The following is a 25082-nucleotide window of genomic DNA, read 5'->3' as shown; positions in this document are numbered from 1 at the left end:
GAACTTCGGTCGAACTCCATCGGTGTGGCTGGCATACGACTAGTACCTAATTGGCCGGGTTGCGACATATTTAAAAGGGCGCTGCGTACTGAAATCACCGACAATTTCATGTTTTGGATTGTTTACTTATCCTATTCCAAACATCTGGTTGAAAATAAACCAACCTAATGTCTTACAGTTCCTGAGAAAATACGAAAAAAACCCTAATTGTTTACATCAGACACGACGGAGTATGATACTCGTTTCCTGCCATTTTCAAACAGTGTACGATACACGTTGTTTGTGTCTAGTATTACACACGTACACATGCAACCTGCTGACAAACAGCGATAACCAATCACCAATTTGCACATGGTTTTTAAACCTGGCGGCTTCACTGAAAATACGGTCTTGAGCCCCCTGTTGTCCGTGTAGGTCGTTTATGTCTTTGTGTGCATGAAGCAAAATCCTACTTCGCTCGTACCCACCGGGGGGGGGGGGGGGGGGGGGGGGGGAGTACAGCGCAGCGTAGCGTGTGGAGTGTGCATGTGCGGCGTCCAATGAGTGTTAGGGCACTGATTTGATTGGAAGTAACTTACAAATTTCACCAGAAGAAACCAAGGGAAGTCCTAATTTTGGTGCAAAGGTCGAGGTCACCGTGGTGAGTTAAAGTTTAACGGTTTCTGGATAATAACTTGAGTTAGAAATAAGATTTAGGTGTCTAACTTCTGTGGGGGGTTGCCCTTGGAAAAAGGCAAGTTGGGATTTGTTTTGGGGTCAAAAGTTCAAAGGTCAAGGTCACAGTGGTGAATTAAAATGTAATGGTTTTCAGATGGTAACTTTAGAGATGGGATTCTGGTGTCCAACTTCGGGAGGGGGTTTCCCTTGGGTACAGGCAAGTTAGGATTGGTGTTGGGGTGAAAAGTCAAAGGTAAATGTCACCTTGTTGATTTAAAGTTTAATTGTTTCCGGTTGATAACTCAAGTTAGAAATGAGATCGTGGTGTTTACCTTCGGTAGGAGGGTTGGTACTTGCAAGTTGGGATTTGTTTTGGGGTCAAAAGGTCAAAACCCCATAGATAAAGTGTAATGGTTTCCGGATGAAAAATTGAGTTAAAAATTAGATTTTGGTGTCTACCTTCGGTAGGGCGTTACCCTTGGGTGTAGGCAAGTTGGCATTTGTTTTGGGGTCAAAAGGTCGAAAGGGCATATCACAGTGGTGAGTTAAAGGTAAATGGTTTCCGGATGGTAACTGGACTCCAGTTGAGGGGTTTCAACAGCAACGCTGTCAGTTTATCTTATCTGGTCGGTTGGGATTATTAGTCATGGCAAACCTGATCCGACGTGCAACCGTCACCGGCACAAGTTCTGTCACGCTCAAGAATGATCGCAAGACGAAATATCGCAAGACGAAGCAATCACTCCATAAACAAAGAAGAAAATCCGATTGCTGCTCCGAGGATGGATCCAACTGTAGTTTCCGACATTCATTAAAATATATCAAACATTTCATATTTTGTTTCTGCTTTAAAGAGAAAGACAGCGCGTTTTCTCGTCAAGTCCCGAATGACAGAGCGTACCGTAAATGCATCAGATACAAATGAACTCCAGGATGTAATTTATTGGAAAAACATGAAATATATGAACTCATTAAACATTGCTACAATAAAACTAAGGCAAACTTGATAAATGGGATCTACACCTCAAAATCGGACAGAAACTGTATACGTAAATTCTTACCATTAAGACTACTCTTACTATTGAAAATGAAGTGCGGTACAAAAATCCAATACTGAAACCATGTTAAAAAGTGAAACACATCAGCACCATTAAAAAAACCCTTAAACTGGCTCAAAACCCACCGCCCTATCAACGACCGCTGAGGTCGGCTGATCTTCACAAAAAAAATCCAAAAAAGCTCAGACTTCGTAAAGCATTGTGAGTAGCCTACCGCCATAATCACTTCATACGCACATTTGCAACAGATTTAACATCTAATCAGGGCCAGAAGCTTATAGAGAGTCAACCAGAGCCCCTTGAATACGTCGACAACGAAATATACTTGTGATATTTTTGCATTATTTCAAATATAGCGCCAACTTGGCAAGTCAAGATGGAAAAATAGCTGCCGTCTTTACGATAACTCGCTTTCTACTTTACAAAAGAACATGTTTGCCTTGACGGACGATTTCTCGTTTTGTTTTGATAATTTAACCAGAGAACGGGAGAAAAGACTGCTTTTTCCTCCACGGAAAATATTCATAGAAAGAAAGTACAGAAAGAGGGAAAAGAGCGCCCCTATATAGTGCCGAATCCCGCCTTTTAAATATGCAACGGCCGGTCGGTCAGGCCCTTCTTGTTTTAGCCACCCCGAATTTGGTTCTGAATCAGGCCGAGTTTGTTCATCAAAATCCGTAGAAGTGATAACTGCATCGGCAGAGAACTCTTCAAAATATGGCAAGCTTGAATACCCTGTTTAACTATGTTCTTTTATTCATTTTCATATATTTACTATCTAGAAATACAATATTTAATGAAATGATATAAGTAAAAAAAAAAAGGAAAATATGGTATGAAAGCTTATACATAATGAAAAATATTGACGAATTACCAATATACTGCTTAAAGAAAAAGCCGTTGTATTCCTGCTTTCGATAAGGGAAAATGACAAAAAATACAAATAACCTATTTCCGACATGCCGAAGCCGTTTGGTCAGCAAAGGCACAGCTGCAATACTCCCGCACCCCTGGGTAGACCCGCCTCTCAAATACATAGACATGTAACACCCTCATGTCTAACAAGAAAGCAACCATTATGGGCCTTTGGGGTGGCATCATGGACGCTCTAGTAGCCGGCTGCATAGCCCTGTTTACGGGGGTCACTGTAGGCCATCCAGCCATCGTCCAATCGCCTGATCGCTTGTAAGACTGACACCAAGGTTCTGCTGTCTACCACGTGACCCATGTCAACCAATCCATTGATGACATCCTGCACACAACAGAGAAAGACTGACGATAAAAACGCTTTTGCTAAGCCTAGCAAGTGTGCAGTATGTGCACAGGTACAACCCCAAAGATTAAGTGTTGACGTCACCTGTGTGCAGCGTTCCTTAAAGGGAATATACATCATTTGCTTTTGCTGTAATTTTCAGAAATGGATGGAATTGGGGGGTTGGAAATATAAAGCAAATATAGTTACACTGACTTTTTGGAGGTTTTGGGTTCGAAAATGCTATAAAAACCAAGAAAAACGATCATTTCCTGTAGTCTGGTTCCCTGACTCCATATAAGAAGAAACAGAGCAGTTTACATACATTGGGGAATTGTAAGGTCAGGGAACCAGTCTAGCTGGCTCGTACCCGTTCATAGGTTTGTAATCGATTGCAAACAAGTGCAATGGTCAATTGGGGCCAGTATTTGAAAAAAAAGCCAGTTGTTTCCAACGCTGATCGGCCGATCAGCGTTGGAAATTGATACAAAAATACCACTTTTCTTGAAAATGACAGTATACCAGGTGCCATAATTTTACAGGATGCTTTAGACTGTCATTTACCAACATCCTATTAAGGTATTTCGCAAAAACTTGGTAGTTTTATTTTTCGATGTTTGCAAATGTTGTATATTCCCTTTAATATACAAGGTGAGTAAAAGAAAAAAAAACGAAACCCAAAATGTCAGGACTTCTGTTTTACGGAAGTTCTGCATGTAGCACTTTCAAAATCTAAGATATGAAAGCAATATTCATCAACATTCTTTTAGTACAAGAACAATTTAAATCACTAATGTACTTTTTAAGTTACTTTTTTTTAAAACACAACCACCGTTTTAAAGTTCTGTCCACGGATCACCAAAAAAATCTGTCTTCTTTCAGCACAACGAAAAAAATCACAAAGGGATGTGCATGAAATGTTGGAACTTTAAAACGGTGGTTGTGTTTAAAATCACAACAACTTGTTTTGACACTGTGACCACGTTCTTTGCCTTAACCCTAAATCCCTCATCCCAGAAAAGTCAGTGACATCCTGGAGCAGTGCGGGGGATTTCAAGTGTTATCCAGGCCTACATTTATGCATGGCTGAGCATGAACTACACAAGGTCTGGCCCACAGTGCATCTTCCAAAAACAGCAACACATTTTTGCCATGTAGCCTCAATCCTGCAAAATCCTCTATTTTGCTAAGAAGATTTTGGAGGATTTTGGAAGGGTGGGGTTGTTCAATTTCAGCGCTGTGAATAATTATGTAAGCTGTGTAAATTCCTTCAATTGAGGCCCGTACCTCGGGGACATCACATGCAATAAAATGGGGCCAAAGACAACGGCGGTTCTATCTGGTTTGAACAAAAGGTGTTCTAAGTTATTCTTAATACGGAAATGAAACCGCATCCTGACACGAAGAACGAACAATAAAACGTCCTCTCGGTTTACTCACCATTTGAAACCCCTTTTCATAGAGGGCAATATTCTTTGGCTGGAGCTGGTTGTGAATTCGCTTGTCATCGATGATTTCTTTGAGTGATGCGTCGGTGAATACCGATCGTAGTGTGACCTAACAAATAACAGAAGTCCATCATGAGAGCTAGTAAGCACACGAGATGATCTCAGAGCGTGCAGTTTGGCCGAATAGGGAATACAGGTTACCAGCCAACTTACGACATATTTGATTCAGACTTATGTGAATGGTTCTCGACTATTTCAAGCAAATTCGTGCAATTGTTTTGTTTTGTTCTAAAATGCATGAACTTGACTCCATTAAGATTTCTCGCGAGCTCATTTTACCTGCTTAAGTCAAAATCGTTACAATGGTTCCGATATTATCTTATTGACATAATTAAAGGGCCATGCAATGTAATTTGTTGGAAACGCAGCTTTGTGTTCTATTGAACCTTATTCTCAAGGGTATTTTGTTGCCTTTTCGGTTTTTATGCTAATGCAAATTTCCATGTTTATGAGAAAAAATGGGATGTCTTTCAGGAAGAAACCTCAATGTTACAGCTTTTTCAGCACAAAAAGTTACCAGAATATTGGATTTTTGCTGTCCTAAATTTCTTTTCTTTGGTGATACGTTGCTGTGTCAGTACATGGCAGTAATGAAGGTTATGAGCAAACTTTTCTCACAAATGTTTTTAAGACGCAAATTTTTGGATTTACAATTTGAACAGGAAACCCCTCAACTGAACAGTGGCTTCCTGAAATGACATCACAGCAACGGCGCCCTCGGTTGTCCAGAAATACATGGAACATTTTTAAAGTTAAAAAATGTGCACTTTTTAATAAAATTAACAAATGGGATGTCAAATATTTTTCATACATTGAAGACGAGTAGAAAGTTGCACAAAATATGCTCCTCAGAAAAATTCACTCCATGGACCCATCATTTCCCAATGCAATCTTCACTGAAAAAAATATAGAAGACCTTTAAAACGCACAATCTAATCCTGTCTGCATGGTTCAATCTTTCCAGAGCCTTAAACGCCTAATATATGCGTGTGGTAATATTGGACAGCGTTTGATAAGCAGTGATTTTTCTACAATTTTGAATAGATTTGGTCTTTGTTGCTACTCACCCAGGCATTGGTGGTAATGATAGCACGGCTGCCTGCACTACCAGCCACTAACTCAGCACCGCCATTCTCGTTCAAGACGATGACAGGACTCATAGCTGATAGGGGCATCTTACCGGGCGCTATGTAGTTGGCATCCGAGGCTGGCTGGCTGGCTGGCGAGTCGAAGTCTGCCATCTCGTTGTTCAGGATAAGACCAGTCGTGCTGGACAATATCTGACTGCCAAAGCTGATGGTACAACACATGGAGGTTAATGGAGGTGGGAAAACGTTTATGTTTCATTGTATTTAATGATATTTATCAGTTCATAGAACAGTAAATGATCAGTGGTGGACAGCTGAATTTCCTGATCTGTTTATTAAAATAAACATAACTTGGGAATAGAGTATGCAAAGTACGTGAAATTTTGACAGTTACTAGTCAACAATGTACTTTATCCCCATGATATTTTTATGAAATGGAACGAGCCACATGACTTTAAAAATATGTTTTTCCTTATTCGGTCGCTTTCTTCTTCATAAGATAAAATTTTGCGTCGGGGTGATGTAAATCAAATTAGGTTTTGCCCTTAACCGACGTAAAAACACTGTATACTCAGTGTGTCACTTTCTTTTTAACTCGCCCTGTACTCTACAACATGTACACATGAGGTTTTTCTAATTTTTGTCAACACTTAAACATTTTTTACTGTCAAATTTTGTGTTTTGAACATGTCGATTTTTGCCCCTGAAATTATGTTGGTGATTTCTATCCGTTTTCCTGTGCAAATTTTCGTTCGTTCATGAAGGCAGGAAAATGTCCTTGTTTCACTGTATTTGGGGCGGACAATTTTCGGGAAATGGGGGGGGGGGAGGGGTTGTTGATATGAATGTTTTGAAATCTGCAATGTTTTCTCCTGCATTATATCTGAGAATAACAATAGGAAGTTTAACGCTCCTTTGCCCCATTTTACTAGTATCATAACATTAGTCAGGGCTGAACGGGGGAGGGGGGTGGGGTGTTGCCCCCTCCCATGATCTGCCCTAGATCTGCACCTGCAGTACATAACCTTAATTATCTCGCCTTATACTTTGATACTTACTAATAATTGACCGAGCTTGTGGCTGATACCGCATTTCCGTACTGATCCACGACACTTATATGGCATGTGCCACCGCTATGGGGAGCCGTGTTGAGCAGTGCGTTGTACCCTGAGGCGTTGGTGAAGGTGACTGCGTCCTCGCGTATCTGCGAGTAAATCGACTTGGCGAAGGCTTTCGACTGCATCTTGTTCAGAATCTGCAATGATAGGATAAACAAATGAAGATACACAATAGAAAGCCAGCAAATCGAATGGTCTTAGTCCGGTTTCTATATCGACGTTAAGCTTATATGCAGACTGGGCAGACACTCAAGATAGAGCGAGGAGCCGTCGGAAAAGTTAAGCCGGTTTGAAATTTGCCGATCGTCTGTGAGATAGTTTACGTCTGTCTGGGTTGTCAGTGACATTTGCGGATGAAATGTTAATATGTCTGCGTGGCAGTTTGGATCTTATTTGTGTCGCTCTCTGCTTTTCGTATGTCGGAAACTATGCTTAATAGTCATTTCTCAAACTGTATTACCTAACAATATAATTGACTAAAGTCCATCAGATCCGTGTAAGGTTACGTCTTGTATTATACAGGTTTGACATTTGCACATTCTTTACCGTTTTAAAAATCTCCACATTAGATCAATATACAAACACATTTCTTTTATAAATTATGAGACAAAGTCGGGACTTCGATAATCCAGCTTCCAAAGTTTCGAAAGAAGGATCTATGTTTTTATTTTCTTATGTTACCTGGCATCGAGATTAGTTCGCGCTACCTAAGGCACTTGTTGCATGTGGTCCCTTTTCTCTTAGTTCATAATCTTTTTTTAAATGACTTCATGAAACTGGAACAATAATTCTTTTCTTCCAGACATTCGTTACCTCCTGAACCTCAGCTGTCTCTACGTCACCGAGGTGACTCCGCAAGGCGAAGGAGAACTTTGACGCTTCAACAAACCGATGATACGTCTTAATCTTGTTCCCAGTCGTCTTAAAATCAGCTGATGACATGTTGTAATCTGCAGGTTTAGGCAAAAGAGTACCAGGGGAATATGAATATTAACAGTGGCTGGGAGTTGGGTGTGAGTTACGAACTAAGACTACTTGTATGTATTTTTTCAAATTTCATTCATTTTCTTAAGATGTTAGTTTCGAAAACTGACTCATCATTTGACTTATTTTCACAACGAAAACGGGCACCTAGCATTTTCATGATGATCGGGTCCTAAATGATCAGGTCCTAATTCAACTAAACTGAAGCAGAGTTATGTGGGGAAAGTTCATTTCTTTTCAAGCAAATAGACTTCTTTGCAGGCCTGTATCGTTTTCAAAGTTGGTATATATAATGGATAACTAAGATTGGTCTTTACTTCGTAATATATTGATAATGAACTGTAGGACAGGTCCGCCTGACGGTGAGGGCGTTGTCAGGACTGTCATGCCTCGGCCGATGGGAACGGCTTGAGCTTCCCTCCACTCTGCTGTGTAACCTGCTAAATCGGCAGCAGTGATGAGCCCACCTGGAGAGAAAATTTGACAGAATACAATTAGCCAATCTCATATCTTGCAACGGGTAAAAGTGCATTCGCCTGAACTACAATCAAATTACGAATCAGGCGGAGAGACGCCATTTACAATAGTAAAAGACTCAGCTTTTAAATTTTGAGTAAGATCATATATGCAGATATCCACGTACCAAAACAATGCATCAAACAGCCGGTTTATGTTTCCCAGCTGCTCGTAACTGAAATTTGCTGTTACATCGACGCCTCGTGAACGGCGCTATCTAAAGAACGCAAAACTAATTTATAAACGCTTCCCAACCTCCAATCTAAACCAGTGTTGTAGGACTCGAGTCCAGGGCTCGGACTCGGACTCGGACTCGGACTTGACCATGATGACTCGGACTCGAGCTTGGTGACTCGTGACTCGAGTCACGAATTTTCATAAAAAGAAAAAATATAACGTTGTGTATTTGTGCAACGAACGTAGCATTCTTTGGCGCCGCGCAAAATCGTATCCAGAGGCCGCGCACGCACGCCTAGCGCCTGCACGAAGAGCACCAGGCCCCGGTTTCATGCCAAAAAATGTCTGGTATCATGGAAGAGGATTTTTAGTGGTGAGAATTAAAAGGAAAACACATTTTGGTTCCAAACAACATGTACACACACAAGATACACTGTATACGCTGAAATTTACTTTAGAAATTATTTCAAACATTTTGATTAGTTTGGTGAACAACTAAGCCTCGGACTCGGACTCGAGGCTTGTGACTCGAAACTCGGACTCCAGGCTTGTGACTCGAGATTTGGACGCGGACTCGACGTTGGTGACTCGACTACAACACTGCAAATCTACCTAAAAAGCGCCGTTCACGACGCGTCTCAAATGCAAATGGAATGTCTAAAAAATAATTTCCTCAGAAGCAAATTTTTGTCACCAGCAGCTATAGAACTTAAACCAGCTGTTTGAGGCTTTGTTAGTACATGGATACATACAATGAGTCTGACTCTCACCTCTGGCGCCTCTCACCTAAACGTGTTAATACGTTTATAATCTGTAGCAAAAATAACCCGTCCACAATGTGTTTAAAAGTTAAACACTTTTGCAGTGCCGACAAACCACTATTTTAGTACGGCAGATAGGTGATGGGATTGTGCCTTTGATGGCACAAGCATGGCATTTTGGCACACAGTCAGAGTATGTCATGAGAAAGACATTTGGTTGTAGGGCCAACACAGGTTTGTCCTTTGAAAAATTATAGGTAGAAAAAAACAAGCAATGGCAGCCATTTGAAAATTTTGAAAATTGCTTGTTATTCTACCTGTACTTTTTTCCCAAAGACAAATCTGCCGTTTCCCAACAGTCAAATATCTTTCTCATGACATACTCTGACTGCAGATGCCATGCTTGTATCATCAAAGGCACAATTGCTCACACAATTACCCTATACCTGCCCCACTAGTTAGTCCTACCGTATTCTTGTATTTCTTGTACCAGCTGTTGTGCTGTTGTCCCATTGGAGAATTCGCTGATGCCATTCCTAGCAATAGCCCGTAATGTCCTTGCCATCTTGGGGGCGTACACGGTGTCACCTACCTCCTTCCAGCTGCCATCTGCGTTGGCGTATCGCACTCTGCAATGTCATACGGTGCCAAATGAAGCACGATGGTTATGTGACGGTCAAACGATTGCACAAACCGTCTTGAGATTTGTAACAACATTCGAGTATCTACGTCACATCAGTGCAACTCAGAATAATGTTAAATATTTAAATTTCTATGACATATACCACAGTGTGTACAATACTACATCAAGCTATATGAAATTAAATGTTAAATTAAAAAAAGATATGAATGACCGGGACTATAATATTTATATCACAATAGAAAAAAATACAGTAATGTAAGGGATTGTCAGGAAAACAGAATAGTTTCAACATACAAAGACATATTGTGATATACAGACAAACGTAGCCCCTTTCCTCACTCTCAAAAAGTTTCGATTGTATTGTCTTTGGCCTAGAACGATCACGTATTAAGTTTATAAAAATTCGAGGGATATCACGTACGTGATATCCCATAGGGCGTGGGCTTTGACTTTGTACGTACAATACGTAAGTACGGTGTGAAACGCTTCTGTCGTTGGTATCCATGCTATTTTTTTACCATGCATGTTTTCATACATGAGTGGGAGCAGCGAACTAGCAGAAATGATTGTCTTGTCATGATTGTTGTGTTTACTGCTGTTTTGTTTGCGTGTTTTCAAAGTCCAAAGGATCCAAGAAGTACAACAAAAATGTTGACTACTGTCATGTGGGATATGACTCCAGGCGCATAGCACCCTCGGCTTCGCCACGGGTGCTATGCGCCCCTCAGATGTTCAGCGCCCCTCGGGTGTTCAAAACATCATTTCCCACATCACAGGCATGTTCCTATAGCGTTACCGAAAGTCGTCGACATCGTTATTTAATGCATGCCCAGATTTTCCTAAAAGAGGGTAGAAAAATACCTGAAGGAACAGCTGTGAATATTTACCGAAACCCAGCAAACTGAGGCTGTGTCAAGTTGAGTCCTCTTCTTGTCAGGAAGCCAAGCGCCTTGGCGAGATGCGCCGTGACGGGGAAGCCTTCCTCGGCTAGACGGATCACGGGCTCAAACAAGGCTGTCCACGGTAGGCGACCGTAGCGTTGATGGGCCTCCCACATACCGCTCAATTCACCAGGCACTGCTACTGAGGTGATACCTGCAGAAAGGAGAAGTACATGTATATTCAAAATCAAGGGGGTATCCTAATAATGGCTCTGACCCGCGCAAAACAATATGAATTACAGAGTGAGTAAAAAAAGCGGCACCCAACCCTCAGAAAATATATTGCATATTTAAACAAATATGCAGCATCCAAAAAATAATGACCGGAAAGCCAATTTCATAAACTACTTTAACATGAACAAATTACTTTAATTGCAGAGAATATCTCCATTTAAACGCAATGAAACTCAAACCTTTCTCGTCCAAAAATGCGATTTCATTTATCGTCGTCACAATTGTTTCCAAACATCACCAGCGATTAAACCAAAATTAAGAAGGTAAAAATGTTCACAACAAAGTCTTTTTGAAGGCCCGTCTTTTGAAAAAAAAATGGCCTAAAAAATTACATTGTTTGCCTTAGCAGGGTTGTTAATAAAGATACTGTGTACTACAGTTGTTGACAGTTGTTGAAACAAGTATTCTGTGTCATTTTCTTTGTTTTTCCAAACAGTCAGAACACACAATAGATTGCTTTCTTTTGACGAAACAGGTTTAAGGGTCATTGCATTTAAATGGTGATATTCTTTGAACGGATTGAGCATATTTTATCAATTTTTGCATCTAAAATTAGTTTCTGAAATTGGCTTTCCAGTATTATTATTTTTGGTGCTGCACATTTTTTTTGTAAATATGAAATACATTTTTGGGGGTGGGAATTCCGCTTATTTTTTTATCACCCTGCATAAAACATGAATAAGTTTGAGAGTCTAATGCATATGAACTCACCAAATGTTTCCAAGGTCGTGTTTGCATTAGCGGCAGCTGGCGCCCTTTCCCTAGCCATCAGAGCTTCTGATTTGCCCGTGTTCTTGTGGTAGACGAGCATGAACATGCCTCCTCCCAAGCCGGAGCTCTGTGGATTGACCACACCCACACACAGCAGGGTAGTTATGGACGCATCCACGGCTGTACCACCTTGTTTTAGGATATCACTGTGGTGGGATGAAAACATATGAAATCGACAATTACCGTGTGAGGAGTCACGAGTCGGTCAACCATTCACAAAAGACTTTAAAATGAAACTGAACGCAGCGGCATAGCTACGGGGGGGGGGGGGGAGGGCGTGGGGGAGGTGCACGCCCCTCCCATTAAAATAGTTTGCTCCACCAGTTTCCCCCCACTGAAAATGTGGCATCCGTAGAAAATCACATTCATATGAGTTACCTTGATAAGCTGGAAGAATATAACGTCCCTTTTTTATGCGTATTTTTTTTTTACCAAAACTCATTTTTTTTTTCGCGAGTGGCTGTTTATTGTATACCTCCATATGATTCATAAGATGGAACTTTTGCGTCGGGGTGATATAAATGAAATTAGGTTTTGCCCTTCACCGTATAAGACTATATACTCAGTGTGTTAATTACCTCCCGAGTAAATATTGAAAAAAAAAACCTCCATGATGTAACATCCCTTGGAAAGAGAATAGCGGTAGTTATAGTGTCTAATTTAGCCATGATATACGTTTTGAACAGCGCCCCCATGGGAAGATGGTGTCCAGCCCCCCCCCCCCCCCCAAATTTGATTTTACTGAGGGCGGGTGTCCGGTGAGAAAAAGTCTGTAGTCCTATACCTTTCAGATGAAATTTTTTGGCCCCCTCCGTTGCAACCTCAAGCCCCCCCCCCCCCCACACGCGCCACCCAGATGAGAACCCTGGCTACACCGCTGAATGAATGTTATCATTATTGATTTTAGCCGTAGTTTTGTATTTGCACTGTGATTAGAAAGGCGAGATGGGTCCGTGTCATACACACGAGTTATGAATATCACATGGTCGGACTTCCAAGTTGCTGAAGTATGACTGTGATAGTGCGCCCTCTTATTACATGGTATATCTGAAACGATAAGATATCGGAAGCTGCATGTGGCCCAACGGTAGACCTGCTGTAGCTAGCCTCTATAAATCATGTACATATTGCACGATGTAAAAGTCTGTTCTTATAATGCACAACTACACATGTAGTTGTGATCGTCAATAATTGAAAAGAATTCTCATTATTTTGTTGAACGCCAGTTGGTGCATTGGAGCGTTTCATAAAGCATGTGGAACCCCCAATTTGTGTGCAGTACAGTGCTAGCCCCAATGAGTGACCTTGTGACCCAATTGTCCACTACTGCAATAAATTGGTAGGGGGTCTGCAGTAGAGACTTGAAGCACGTGTTGTTGCGAGGGCCTAAGGGACAAGATGATTGATTGCCAGAAAGGAATTTGCTGACATTTTTGTTACTAACAAAAGTGGAGAGGCATGATCATTACTAGAGCTGCTTTAACATTATACTGGTCGTCACGGCTTTCCCCAGCTGAAAAGTGCAGGTAAGACGTGACATCATAACGCACTTGTACATGAGGACAGGTAACGTCCTCGTGCTTACACTATCTTATTGGTTCCTGTGCGTCTTGGCCGTCATTCCTGTGATATTTTATTATAGGTCAGCTACGTGCCACCCCGTCATCATATCGCCGAGAGCCTTTTGGATGCACCCTGTATTAATTCCCATAGACACCAGTGCTAAATGCCCTCACTTCAAAATTCTGTTAAAAATACTCAGAACTCTCACAGGTATTTAAGCTGCACAGAAAATGATGATCAACATGTCATCTTTCATTTTAGTTTCATTTTTTGGTGGGCATGACCGCTGACTTTTCGAAAAATTCTCATCCAGAAGACGACCGCTATTTTTTCCCAAAGCGGAAAAGTAGCCATCTGGAAAAACGATCCCTCCACAACATGGCAAAAATGAGCGCCACCGTGACTTTCGAGCCCAATTAAAGCATAAAAATGCTCAGAATTGGAAGCTCAAAGTCTGGGCCAGAGCTAGGTTCATTGTCATATCTCTCCAATTCCCCAATTTTATGGCTCTCAGAACTCTAATATAGAATATTTTGAGGTTATAACTTTTATTTTTGAGCTCAGCGGATATGTTTTGGACTATTTACAGGTGTGAACCCTTAAAGCCACAGTTGCCCGCTTCTTCGAATATTTGCGGTGACAGGCGATGTTGAATTAGTGTTTTCTGCAGTGCAGCGGCCTTTAGTTCATTAATTGAGAGACCACATACAGTGCTGCCCTGGCCAATTAAATGACGTCGGGTATACTTTTGATTAAACGTGTTTTTTTATGGTTTATTTTTTGGACGAAGTGGCGAATAAAATCATTCTCTTACAGAAAACATCGATGCGGCACCAAAAATGGACGGACCGTCAACTGCATGTTAATTGAGACAAGTTCTGAATTCAGTTTCATGACCTTACATCATTGGTGACATGAAAACATCAATTCTCTGTCCATGAGTTTATTTCTAAAAACAAACTTTACCTGAAAGTGGCATGAATGTCGAGCCGTGCCTGCAAATCATAATGTGTATGTATTTCCACTGTAAACAATATTTTGGTTTATAGTGTGTGGGGTCATGGGGTGACATTTTCACGAAAAGTGCGATGCCCTGCGGCTGTTCCAAGCAGTACCAATTTAGATTTCTTCACAGTAACATTTCTCTACAAATGTTTTTACATAGCCTATGCGGCCTTGACACCTCTTGGAAGGATCGTCGTACGCCATGTCGAGGTAGGACAGTTTTCACGTTTTTTTGTACCTGATTTGTGGATCATGGATGCGCCAACAGATTACTTTATTGACACAAGCAAAAGCGCAGAATAGTCGCAAACCTCTGTGCTCGCGATGCTTCATGGATAATTACAGCTCTTAACTAAGGGCACAAATATGTGCTTGGCCGATATTAAACACTATGTTTAAGACCGGTTTGAGTCAGGATGCTAATAATTACCCGAGCCGAAGGCGAGGGTAAATATTAGCATCCAGATTTTTTTTCGGTAAAAAATAATCTAAGTGTTTCGATCCAGAAGTCAAAACAAGTCACAAATTATAAATTTCCAATGATTTTGTTCAACAGATTTGCTGCATGTTTTTAAAACACCCTAACTGTTTTATGTCCCTGTCGTAAACAACTCCTTATATATTGAGATTGGCGCGCGCGTCGCGCGTACTGCGATAGTGGCTTAGAACGCAGCTGTGCCGGTGTAATGTGAATTTAGGACTATGAAATACTGACTCACTGGTAGTATTGTCCATGCCTATACGTGAGGATTGTGAACGTTCAACCAATAAAGCGGTAAAAGGCACTGGATTTTAAAGTAGTCAAAATTTCATGTGACACTGGAATAGTGTGTAAGACCAGCCAGCCGGTCTTTATTAACTGTTTAAAACCTGCCACGTGACGGGCTCTCGACCTATAGGAATGGGTAAACTGTCTTAAGTAGTTATGAATATGAAATATAGGCTGAATTGGTAGACATGGTCATAACAATTCCTCTCTCTTTCTCATAACTGGAGCCTTTCTGTACATACCGACCCATCTCCGAGCATAAGCCGACATCGGCTGCTACTGCTGCCCTCTGATATCTCCCTGGGACTACTGGCCGTGCCTCAGTGTGCGTCTCGCTTATTGTGGTCCTGTTAGTATCGGTCACGGTCACTGCTACCACTACGAAAAAGACTATTGCTACAACAATGGCCAGCATGGAGGCAATCACACGCTTCGTCAGACTGAAGTCGCTGTAAAAAATGAAGACACAATACACCTTAGGCAACAACCCACTTTTGTTTCTCAGTTAAACGGAACACAAAACAAGGCAAGCTAAGATCTCACGGAAGATCTTTTGCCCGGCAATGTTTTACACTCCAAGTTCTATTGACTGAGTAAAATTCAGTAAATGGTGTGTTGGGTAAAAAAAACACACGTCGATTTGAGCGACGACAGACTTATAAAAAGATACTAAGTTTTGTGTAACATCATCGATGAATTGAGGACAGAATCAAATCGAGGATGACCTCGATTAGAAAACGTGTACAAAACCAATAAGAGCTGTTAATTGCAACAAAATTTTAAGTATAAACAAATGAAAAGGGAAGAGGAACAATAGAAAATCCTCGATTTACACCATAAACTGACCTTGGTGTGTCCGTCTATGTTAGCACTACCAGCAATTTAACGAGGGAATGCATTTCAGTGCGTGTGGAGTCTGATCTTACCTTTCTTTTTTGTGAACTACTGATGGCTCAATGTCGAGTACATCTACCCGGACAGCTACAGCGGGACTTCCCTCGTCTTCTGCCGCACTACCGCTGTCATCCGTATAGGGGCAATCGACTCCCTGCTCAGGCCCACGAACAGGCTCGCCCTGCTCAACATCGCCCATGCTTGATAAGATACTAGCTGGAAGATGGCGTAGGAGATGCTACTGTGTTCTCTATATTCCTCACCCTGTGAGAATCGTGAAGATAATGGGCCAAGGCTTAGGCGTGAAATATTGTGTGTTTACGGTAACCCGACCTAACCGGAGCTTAGTTTAAGGCCAAATTACCGACCCCAAACTTGTTATTGCCACATTTGACCACAAATGCATAATGACGTATATCTTAAAGAAAACATATCTTCCCTATGCAAGTTTGTGTGTATGGTCAATTAAACAATTAAACTATAGTTCAAGGGCGGATGGGGGGGGGGGGGCGCAACGGGCGCCATGCCCTCCCCCGGCCCCAGAACGGTAGGCAGGCACTGCATACACCAACATCTTTTCCTCAAAAACAAATACGTTAAAGTGGTCAGAAATTGTCTCAGATCGCACCACAGAGCATCTAGAATAATAATATCAAAAATCGCGGCCCTTCAGCGGGCCCCTTACCCCTCGCCGTAATTTTTTTGACTCACTTTTTGGGGGACCAAATTTTTATGGGGGACCAATTTTTGTTTGGCCCCCCCCCCAAAAAAAATGTGTTCTGGATCCTCCTTGAACTGGTTAATTAAACAGAATACTGCTATAGGAACCCTATAGAGTAAACATAGTATAAAAGACGGACATACAAACATAAACAATACAGAAAGTTTGCTATACCTACCTACATTGTTGACATTTTTTGGGGGCGTTACTGTATACACACTATTTACGAGGAGGTGGGGAGGGAAGAAACAAAACGATAGATCATGGAGGAACACTATGTTTAGGTCGCAGGGTCCCCTGATAAGTTTGCATTTAAATTAACACAAAGTACGTGGCTTCTTCTCGAAGACGTCACGCATGTTACTGACGCAACATGGATCGTTTACTTGGATTAAAGGTAGATTATATTATTGGTCATTTGTGCATTTTTTTGTTTGAAGCAAGAAAAATTCTCAAAATCTAAAGAAGGGTGCTTAACAACTATCCTGATGACTTTTTAGCTCTGTGCATTCCGAGGAAACAATATTGCAGGATCTCGATTTCAATCCAAAATTTAAGTTGCCGAGTCATGTTCTGATTAATTGGGCCCGGGACCCGTTCCCTGATTCAGCCGATTGCAGCTACGCGATGTCACGCGCTGAACTGACCAATTAACCGACCGCGCGTGTCGTCGTGTTAACGCTTTGCGAGAACCCATTCACGGCTTCGCCGAATTAAAAAACGAACTACTAAAGGAAGTTTCCAAAAATGCGAATTTAGACGCATCTTTGGAAATGAACTTCTTTTATAGTTTTCTTCAAAATGGCAGCATGTCAGAAAAAATAATTTCACAGGGATTAAGTGCCATTACAATCTTTAAACCAAGCATGCTTTTCAACAATAAAATTTCGTCAGCTGCTTTTTGGATAGCTGCAAATGATATACTCTACCTTTAACTTCCTCGAGTGATTTCAAGCTGTAAACTGCTTCCGGGCTGTTCAACTTCTACTTGTTTTAAGCATACATTTGTATAACTCCAGCATGTGTAAGCTCGATCACCCCAGCTGTGTTTACAGTTTATTGTGGAATGCATGTCCCCCAATTAATCCCCGCATGACCCGCGCATGACACGTGAGGGTGATTTGATTATTTCCCAGGCCAACAAGAATAACATGACCTTGAGTCACAGGGGGTCAATGCGGGTCAGACACTCAAATTTGCTGGTGTCACGGATGAAAATGATCCTGCTGTTTCCCACGCCACCAGGGGCTTTTTATATGGAGTTGCAGTGCTGAGCACAAAAAGCACAGTAAGCCTAAAATTAATACTTGCTAAGTAATAACCGGCTTCCAACACTAATCCCCTGCACTGTCTGGCCCTCTGAAGCTTTCATAATTGTTTTCACCGCAATTTGCCAGCCACTACATTTCTACTTGGCAGATAATATAACAGGTGCGTGCATCGGAAGTAACACCTGAACGCTGTGATCTACAATATTAGTACGAATTCTTTATAACTGAACATTCTACGTCATTTGACGATGGACAACAGGATAGTGCCGATCGGCTTGTAAGTCTATAATAAACCACTTTTAAAAGTTACTCGCAATTAAAGATCGATACCCATGTTTTGTACGTAGGCTGGGGACAGGGAGAATGCTTCTCAACCGTATCGCGTACCGCAAACGCATTGCACGAATAAACACTACCGAGCTCATTCCCATCCGAAAAACTGAAATGAATGAACCACAATTGATTGTACTTCAAGACTGATCGATCCAACGTCACAAACCTGGTCCAGAACCACTCATAGAGCACAGCCACTTGGGTCATTTTCTGTGTCTATATAGCTTCGCCTTGCGCTACGGACAAGAAACCTAAAACCAAGGAAATAGGAAAGTTATGAAGTTGCAATGTATGATTTGACTCAATCACAAGACCATCTGAAGTCGCGGCCACTATGATTTTGGAAGAGTTCATTGGACTCATTCCTCCAGCGTACGTGAAATGAGGCGCACGTAACGACGTGACGCGCATGAGTTGCCGCGTCAAATTGTTAGAAAAAAATATATAGAGAGTGTCACCAATTCACACTGGACAGTATAACAACTAACATATACATGTATTGTCTGTATTATGAGGCTCTCTGTGATTTTTAATCCGGTGGCCTTCATCTCTTCAACACACTCTGGTATTTCTATAAGCACTGGGTAATTGTTTAATGCATTCTTTTATTAAGTCTAGACTTTTGAGTTTTATACAAGCACTAGGTAATTGATCAATGTTTTTTTTTATTAAGTCTTTACGGGTTTACGGTAATCATGGTTTTAATAGTCCTCAATAATTCTAGGTCTTAGCACCGGGTTATTGTCTAATGTATTTTTATTATGTCTTTATGGCTTTATGATGTTCATGGTTTTTATAGTCCTCAAGTTTTCAAGATCTTAGATGTCATTATTTTGGCCGTCTTTGATAGTCAGTGGTTCTTGTGTCATGTCCTTTTGTCTCTCCATCTCTCCGGTCTGTGTATGTTCTGCAGTCTGGACTGGTCTGGGTCTCCTCGAGTGTTGAATGTTTAGCCTTGTATTTTCTTATATTTTAAGGCTCCTGTATATTTATTTATTTGATGTATACTGTGCTGTACATTTTCAATGTATTTTTATACTGATTTTGTAATTTTTATACCGATTTGTATTTTTATACTGATTTTGTAATTTGAAAACCATTGAAAATCATCCCCGAGGTGACATGGCTACCATCAATAAATAAAGTTATGTTATTATTCTTCTTATTACTATTCTTTGGTTCTCATTTCCGATTGACCCTATTTTGAGCTCCGGACACAAGAAAAAACCCACCAAGGTGTATATAGCAACCAATGTAATTCCATGCCCTGAAGATGCGAGGGTGTTGCCTCTCATATCAGGGGTTTACATATATTATCTTTACCTTTATGTCATGGTTGCCACTACGTGTACAGCCAAAGTGTCAGTGAGTTGCATGTACAGATAATAATGATGGCTTTGTTATTTTTATTCAGTGATATAAACTCATGAAAATCTCATTACAATTAACAAATCAGGAGACAATACGCACCTGGCATCAATTAATTAAGCCATCTATACAGGTGCACCTGCATTTTTCTTTAGATCTGTCCAATCCCACTACAAAGGCCAAACAAATACATGTATGACAACCATTGAAATAAAAAGGGACACGCTGACGAGTTCACCACTAAGTTCATTTCACAGACTGACGGGACACTCGGCTAGTACTAGTGTTGCAGTTAAAGATGGTGCCCCGTGCTTTTTTCGAGTTTCACTTCGGAAAAAAATAGATTTGTTTGTTTTCCTAGAAATGTAAAGGTTATTCACTTCTGAATGAGACATCGAACAAGAACTCCACCAACGGTTAGTTATTGAATTATTTCTTCACAAAACCCGAATTGTTGGCTGCCAGACAAAACTTGGATTTCGCATGTCGATCGTGCCTGAAATTTAAAATAAGTCTTTTACTCAACCATATAATTCCCCAGCTTTACCCTATAAAAAACTAAAGTAAAATATTGCAAAGCAAAATTAGCAACAAAACATCCAGACTGGTAAAGTATAATAATCGATCCCGAACAAAATGTGCATTTCTTGAATATCCGCGTATAGGCCTATCTCTGGTCTACACAGGATGGTAAAAAAACCCCTGAACCTCATACTTCTACTACCTTGAGACTCAAACCCAGTGGCGCACCCAGGCGGGGGGGGGGGGGGGGGGGGGGGGTGATGATGTGGGCAAGATTTTTGAAAACATGTTAATTCTAAAAAAAAAATGAAACAAAAAACAATTGTGAGCCCTCCAAAGCCAAATCCTGGTTGCGCCACCGCTCAAACCACTTGTATCAATTGATGGAGAATCCTTTCAGAATATTATGATACCAAAATATCCTGATTCGGTCCAGTAGGTTTTGCTGCAGAGCCTTTTTTTGTGAAGGATACTTCTTTCATGTGGGTATTATTAGATAACAATCCCTCTATCAATTACAATGTAAGTCAACTTCCCGGGCGCTGTTTCCATCGGGACAAAAATAACCCCCACCTTGCTTCACAAAATAGGCTCTAGACTGCTAGAAGAAAAACTTCTGGACCGAATCGGGCAATCTCGGCTTCCTTTTTCTTCTAAAAAAGATTCTTCATGCATTATGGTGTATGTGGTTTGAGTCTCAGGGTAGTACTAGTGGAAGTATGAGGGTCCTTTTTTGAGACCACCCTGTATATTCGTATGGCAGAAGTTGTCACATAATATTGATACAATACGCGATCTGGGCCCTCGCATGTATCTACATACATGACATGTATGCAGATGCAACCCGCCACGAGATTACCACAACGTACTGCTTCTTCATATTGTCAGAACTGTGAACTAGCATTACTAGTAGTGTGCCTACCTTCGTCAGATGTTTAATGTACTGCACATAACCAGAATACGATGAACTTGACCGACAGGGGTAGAGTTCAGATGTCACAAGCAGCGGCCCTCGTTAGATGACTAGGTAGTGTCTGGCTAGGCTTGTTATAGGATTGCGATTGTGGCTGCTACACGAACCATATGCACGAACACGACCTGAGTGAGGCTGTGTCCTGTGAATCATAGGTTGCGTCATGATGTCGGCCTAAATTCACGGAAAATCACTCCAAGCAATAATAAAGGGTGGGTGTATCCAATTATAGCAGCCAGACGCTACATACTTGCCAAGGTCATTTACTGTAGACATCACAGAAATGGAGTATAAACAAGTGTTCACAGTTTTTTGGGGATGGCCTTAAAATCTACTCAGACGCATTGTAAAAGAGTTCATTGGACCATGATTGGACCATGGAGCAAAGTGCAGGCTCCAAATAATGTCGCGAAATCGCGTCGACATATTACCAGGCGCGGTTCTACGGGAGGGGCTTAACATCTTGTCAAGCCCCCCCCCCCCCCAAAAAAAATCCATAAACAAATGCATGGTAGTAGCCAATTTTAGAAGTTGACGTCACATGCGAATTGTCTCACCCCCAATAAAATAAAAATAGTCGTGAGAAGGGGGCATTTGTACACTATAAGGTAAAAGGCCTTTAGTGTGCATGATTGTAGGATTTTGAATTCGGAAATTGCCTCAGATTGCACCATCGCAGAGCGTCTAGAATCCACAAATGTTTGGGGGCAGCGGGTACCACGCCGAATATGGCTTCGCGCTTCGCGCTCGCATTAGTTCTGATCAAGGTGTTGGGGAATGGATGAGTCGATACACAATTCTTTGGTTGAGGACTGTGTTTACCGTGACTGTTTATTCCACAACAATTATGTTATTTACACATTGATTGATTGAACTGGATACAGTGAATTGAGACAAAGAGAACTGCATGGGTGAACTGAAATAGACTAGAATAGAAAACAGAATAGAATAGAAATGGAATGAAGAACTGCTAGTGGAGCAGGACTTATATACTGGTGGAAACAGGAAGTCTTGAGAATAAGAAATACTTAAGAATGGGAAAACTTAGTCATATCTTGGTTTCCTTGAGTCTCAGAAAAGTGACTAGGAATGAGTAATATAGTTCCTTAAAACAATGATCTTGAAAGTAACTTGGTTGTACTAAGAAACTGACCAGTGACTTGTGTGTGGGCAGTGAAGGTCATTTGCTCTGTATAAAAGTATAGGGACTACACATTGCATAGGCACTGTGTGCATGGGTGTATGTGTATACAAGGAAAACGATGAGTAATGCATGCAGGAGAATTAACCATTAAAAAGTTCAAAAGGAACATTGATAATTAAAGTGTGATAATTAACTAAAAACTAAGACGAATTGATAATTAAGAATTGATAATATGAAAACGCTACAAAGGTATGCCCCCCTACTTTCAATTGACCCCCTTGAGTGTGTAGAGGGCAGAGTTTTTGTAGGAAATGTTGGGGTACAACGCGGACGAAGATGACAAAAGGCAACACGCGACGCACCGTGAATGTTGATTCACATTGCGTGAACTGTAAAATGCGTACGAAAATCGCATTTCTATCGGAAGATACTGTCAAATAAAAATAAAATATATATTTTTGTTAGATTTAAGAGATGTAAGCTTTGGATTGGGGAAGTTTTAAAAAAAATAACTAAAGAGGGGCCCGTATATCTCAATCGCCGCTTCTTCATTTCGCGGTCCCTGAAGTTTAATGACCTCTAAAGGTGTTGACTGGCGGTGCCACTGGGAAGATTAATTTAAAGGGAAAATACAACATTTGCAAACATCAAAAAATAAAACTACCAAATCATTTTGAAATACCTTGCTGGACTGTTAGTGAATGACAGTGTAAAGCATCCTGTAAAATCTTGGCACCTGGTATACTGTCATTTTCAAGAAAAGTGGTATTTTTGTATCAATTTCCAACGCTGATCGGCCGATCAGCGTTGGAAACAACTGGCTTTTTTTTCAAATACTGGCCCCAATTGACCATCGCACTTGTTTGCAATCGATTACAAACCTATGAACGGGTACGAGCCAGCTAGACTGGTTCCCTGACCTTACAATTCCCCAAATTATGTAAACTGTTCTGTTTCTTCTTATATGGAGTCAGGGAACCAGACTACAGGAAAATGATCGTTTTTCTTGGTTTTTATAGCATTTTCGAACCCAAAACCTTAAAAAAGTCAGTGTAACTATATTTGCTATATATTTCTAACCCCCCAATTCCATCCATTTCTGAAAATTACAGCAAAAGCAAATGATGTATATTCCCTTTAAATGGTGGGGTGAAGGGTACATTGTTATAACAATTTTCGATGCATAAAAGCTGGTCCTAATAGGTATTAAATATGAGAAAGTACATTGATTTCATGACAACTTATTACAAGCAAAGTTTAGGTTTGCGTACGTGTACGCATTGGTTTGGAGTTTTGGACCCCCCTCCCCCGCGTATGGTGTACGCAATGTAACCCCCCCCCCCCCTTCGTGCGTACGTCCTTTATAGACGGCCCTTGCACGAATATACAACGCCTGAATAAACCCGCTTCGTCATCTGATTGGTGGAACGCCTATAAAAACTTCGGGGTGTGACCGGGCCGCGAAATATTTTTTTCCCCAAACGAGGTCCGACAATATCAAAAGAGGGCGGTCTCTCTGCGTTACTCATATTCATGATGTCTAGGGCTTTAGATAATATTATTTAACAAGGAATAATGGTGTTTAAATCACCGACGATTGGCAGCTGATTCAAGGACTGGTTGGAAGTAGTCCTGACGGCTCTGTGTGATGTAACTGTGTGCAATTTTTTGTTTGGGGGGGTGCATGTTGTCCCTCCTTTTTTGTATAGTTATGTTTCCCTGGTTATGTGGTGTATGTTAACGTACACTTTGAATGCATTACCTGCCTATTTTACTCATTTTTTTGTATTATGTAACTTTTAATCGCTTTTAGAATGAATTGTTTTCAATGTAATTGTCTTCTGGTATTTGGCCCTCTGGGCACGATTTGAGACAAAAGAATTGAAATGAAATGAATGGCTTCTAATCAGGTGATCCGAGTTCGAACCCCAATGAGCGTGTTTCACTTCTTCTCTTTGTACCTTTTCAATAACTAAAGTGAGGAAGGAACACTTCTCACAAGACGTAAAGCCTATCTTGGGGTTGTGTTGTGAAGAACAAGGCGTTAGATATGCATGTAATGGACCAATCAGAAGATGGCAAACGGATGTCGATTGGGGAAAAAAAAATTCGCGACCGAGTCGTGGGTTGGGCCGATATTCAATGATTATGTGATCAACGACCCACCCAAAAAAAAAGACAAGACGGGGTATTAAAAACCAAAGAGTGTACAAGAATTTCTGGTTCGGTTTTTTCTGTAGCCGTAAACATTGATGGTGATCGACTGCACGTATATTGTTGAATTCTTTTGCAATTTTGAAAGGGGGGGGGGGGGCTGTAACCTAATTTGACGCTATAGGGGCACTCTTTCCCACTTTCTCTTAATCGAAGAGCATCAATTTCAAAACATTAACACATTCAAAAGCGGACGATCATGCACACTATCGGACAATAGATGGCGCTTTTCAGGGCGCACAATCGCCGACTGTCGCGCAAAATCAGTCCAAAAAGGGCACTCGTAAAAAGGGCCACTGATAACAAAAGGGCACACATATTGGGCGGGGGTGGGGGGGGGGGGGTAAACGCTGGTGAAAAATAACCCCCTTCCACCCCCTCTACGCCCGCGATTTTTTTCTTTACGCAACAGTCTGGGGTACTCAATTTTTAGGGGACTTGAATAAAGGCTAGAGGTAGCGGCGCACTACAATCCTTTTACTACAAACGTACGTATACTCTCTGTATAGGTATGCTCTCTTATATATATATATATAGATACACAAATTCAGCGAGCCAACCTAGCAACCCCGGTGGCTCAGCGGAAATGCATAGGGT

General features: G+C 41.2%; 2 protein-coding genes across 3 annotated transcripts in view; one reads left to right on the top strand and one right to left on the bottom strand.

Annotated features, from left to right (window-relative positions):
• Positions 1 to 1573: 1573 nt before the first annotated feature.
• LOC119737964 (glutathione hydrolase 1 proenzyme-like) lies at positions 1574 to 21331 on the bottom strand. Of its 2 annotated transcripts, none has more exons than XM_038212643.1 (12): positions 21077 to 21331; positions 15972 to 16203; positions 15288 to 15494; positions 11649 to 11854; positions 10650 to 10857; positions 9588 to 9748; positions 7983 to 8132; positions 7495 to 7631; positions 6622 to 6818; positions 5543 to 5768; positions 4408 to 4524; positions 1574 to 2967 (listed from the first exon to the last, which is right to left on the bottom strand). In XM_038212643.1, exons 2-12 carry the CDS (start codon positions 16136 to 16138, stop codon positions 2824 to 2826), a joined length of 1920 nt encoding a protein of 639 aa, XP_038068571.1. In that variant the 5' UTR covers positions 16139 to 16203; positions 21077 to 21331; the 3' UTR covers positions 1574 to 2823. The 2 variants fall into 2 exon arrangements, with proteins under 2 accessions (XP_038068571.1, XP_038068580.1); XM_038212652.1 differs by lacking the exon at positions 21077 to 21331 and adding an exon at positions 17590 to 17707.
• LOC119737978 (glutathione hydrolase 1 proenzyme-like) overlaps positions 12857 to 25082 on the top strand; it is a 30404-nt gene continuing 18178 nt past the window's right edge. The window contains exons 1-2 of the mRNA XM_038212675.1: positions 12857 to 13234; positions 14437 to 14486. Of these exons, the coding sequence (XP_038068603.1) occupies positions 14479 to 14486 (8 nt within the window). The 5' untranslated portion in view covers positions 12857 to 13234; positions 14437 to 14478. The remainder of the gene's footprint in view (positions 13235 to 14436; positions 14487 to 25082) is intronic.

The sequence above is a fragment of the Patiria miniata genome, unplaced genomic scaffold (assembly GCF_015706575.1).
Source record: "Patiria miniata isolate m_02_andy unplaced genomic scaffold, ASM1570657v1 HiC_scaffold_10, whole genome shotgun sequence".
Lineage (NCBI taxonomy): Eukaryota > Metazoa > Echinodermata > Asteroidea > Valvatida > Asterinidae > Patiria > Patiria miniata.
The sequence above is the reverse complement of the archived record's forward strand: the minus strand, read 5'-3'. Positions and strand labels throughout refer to the sequence as shown.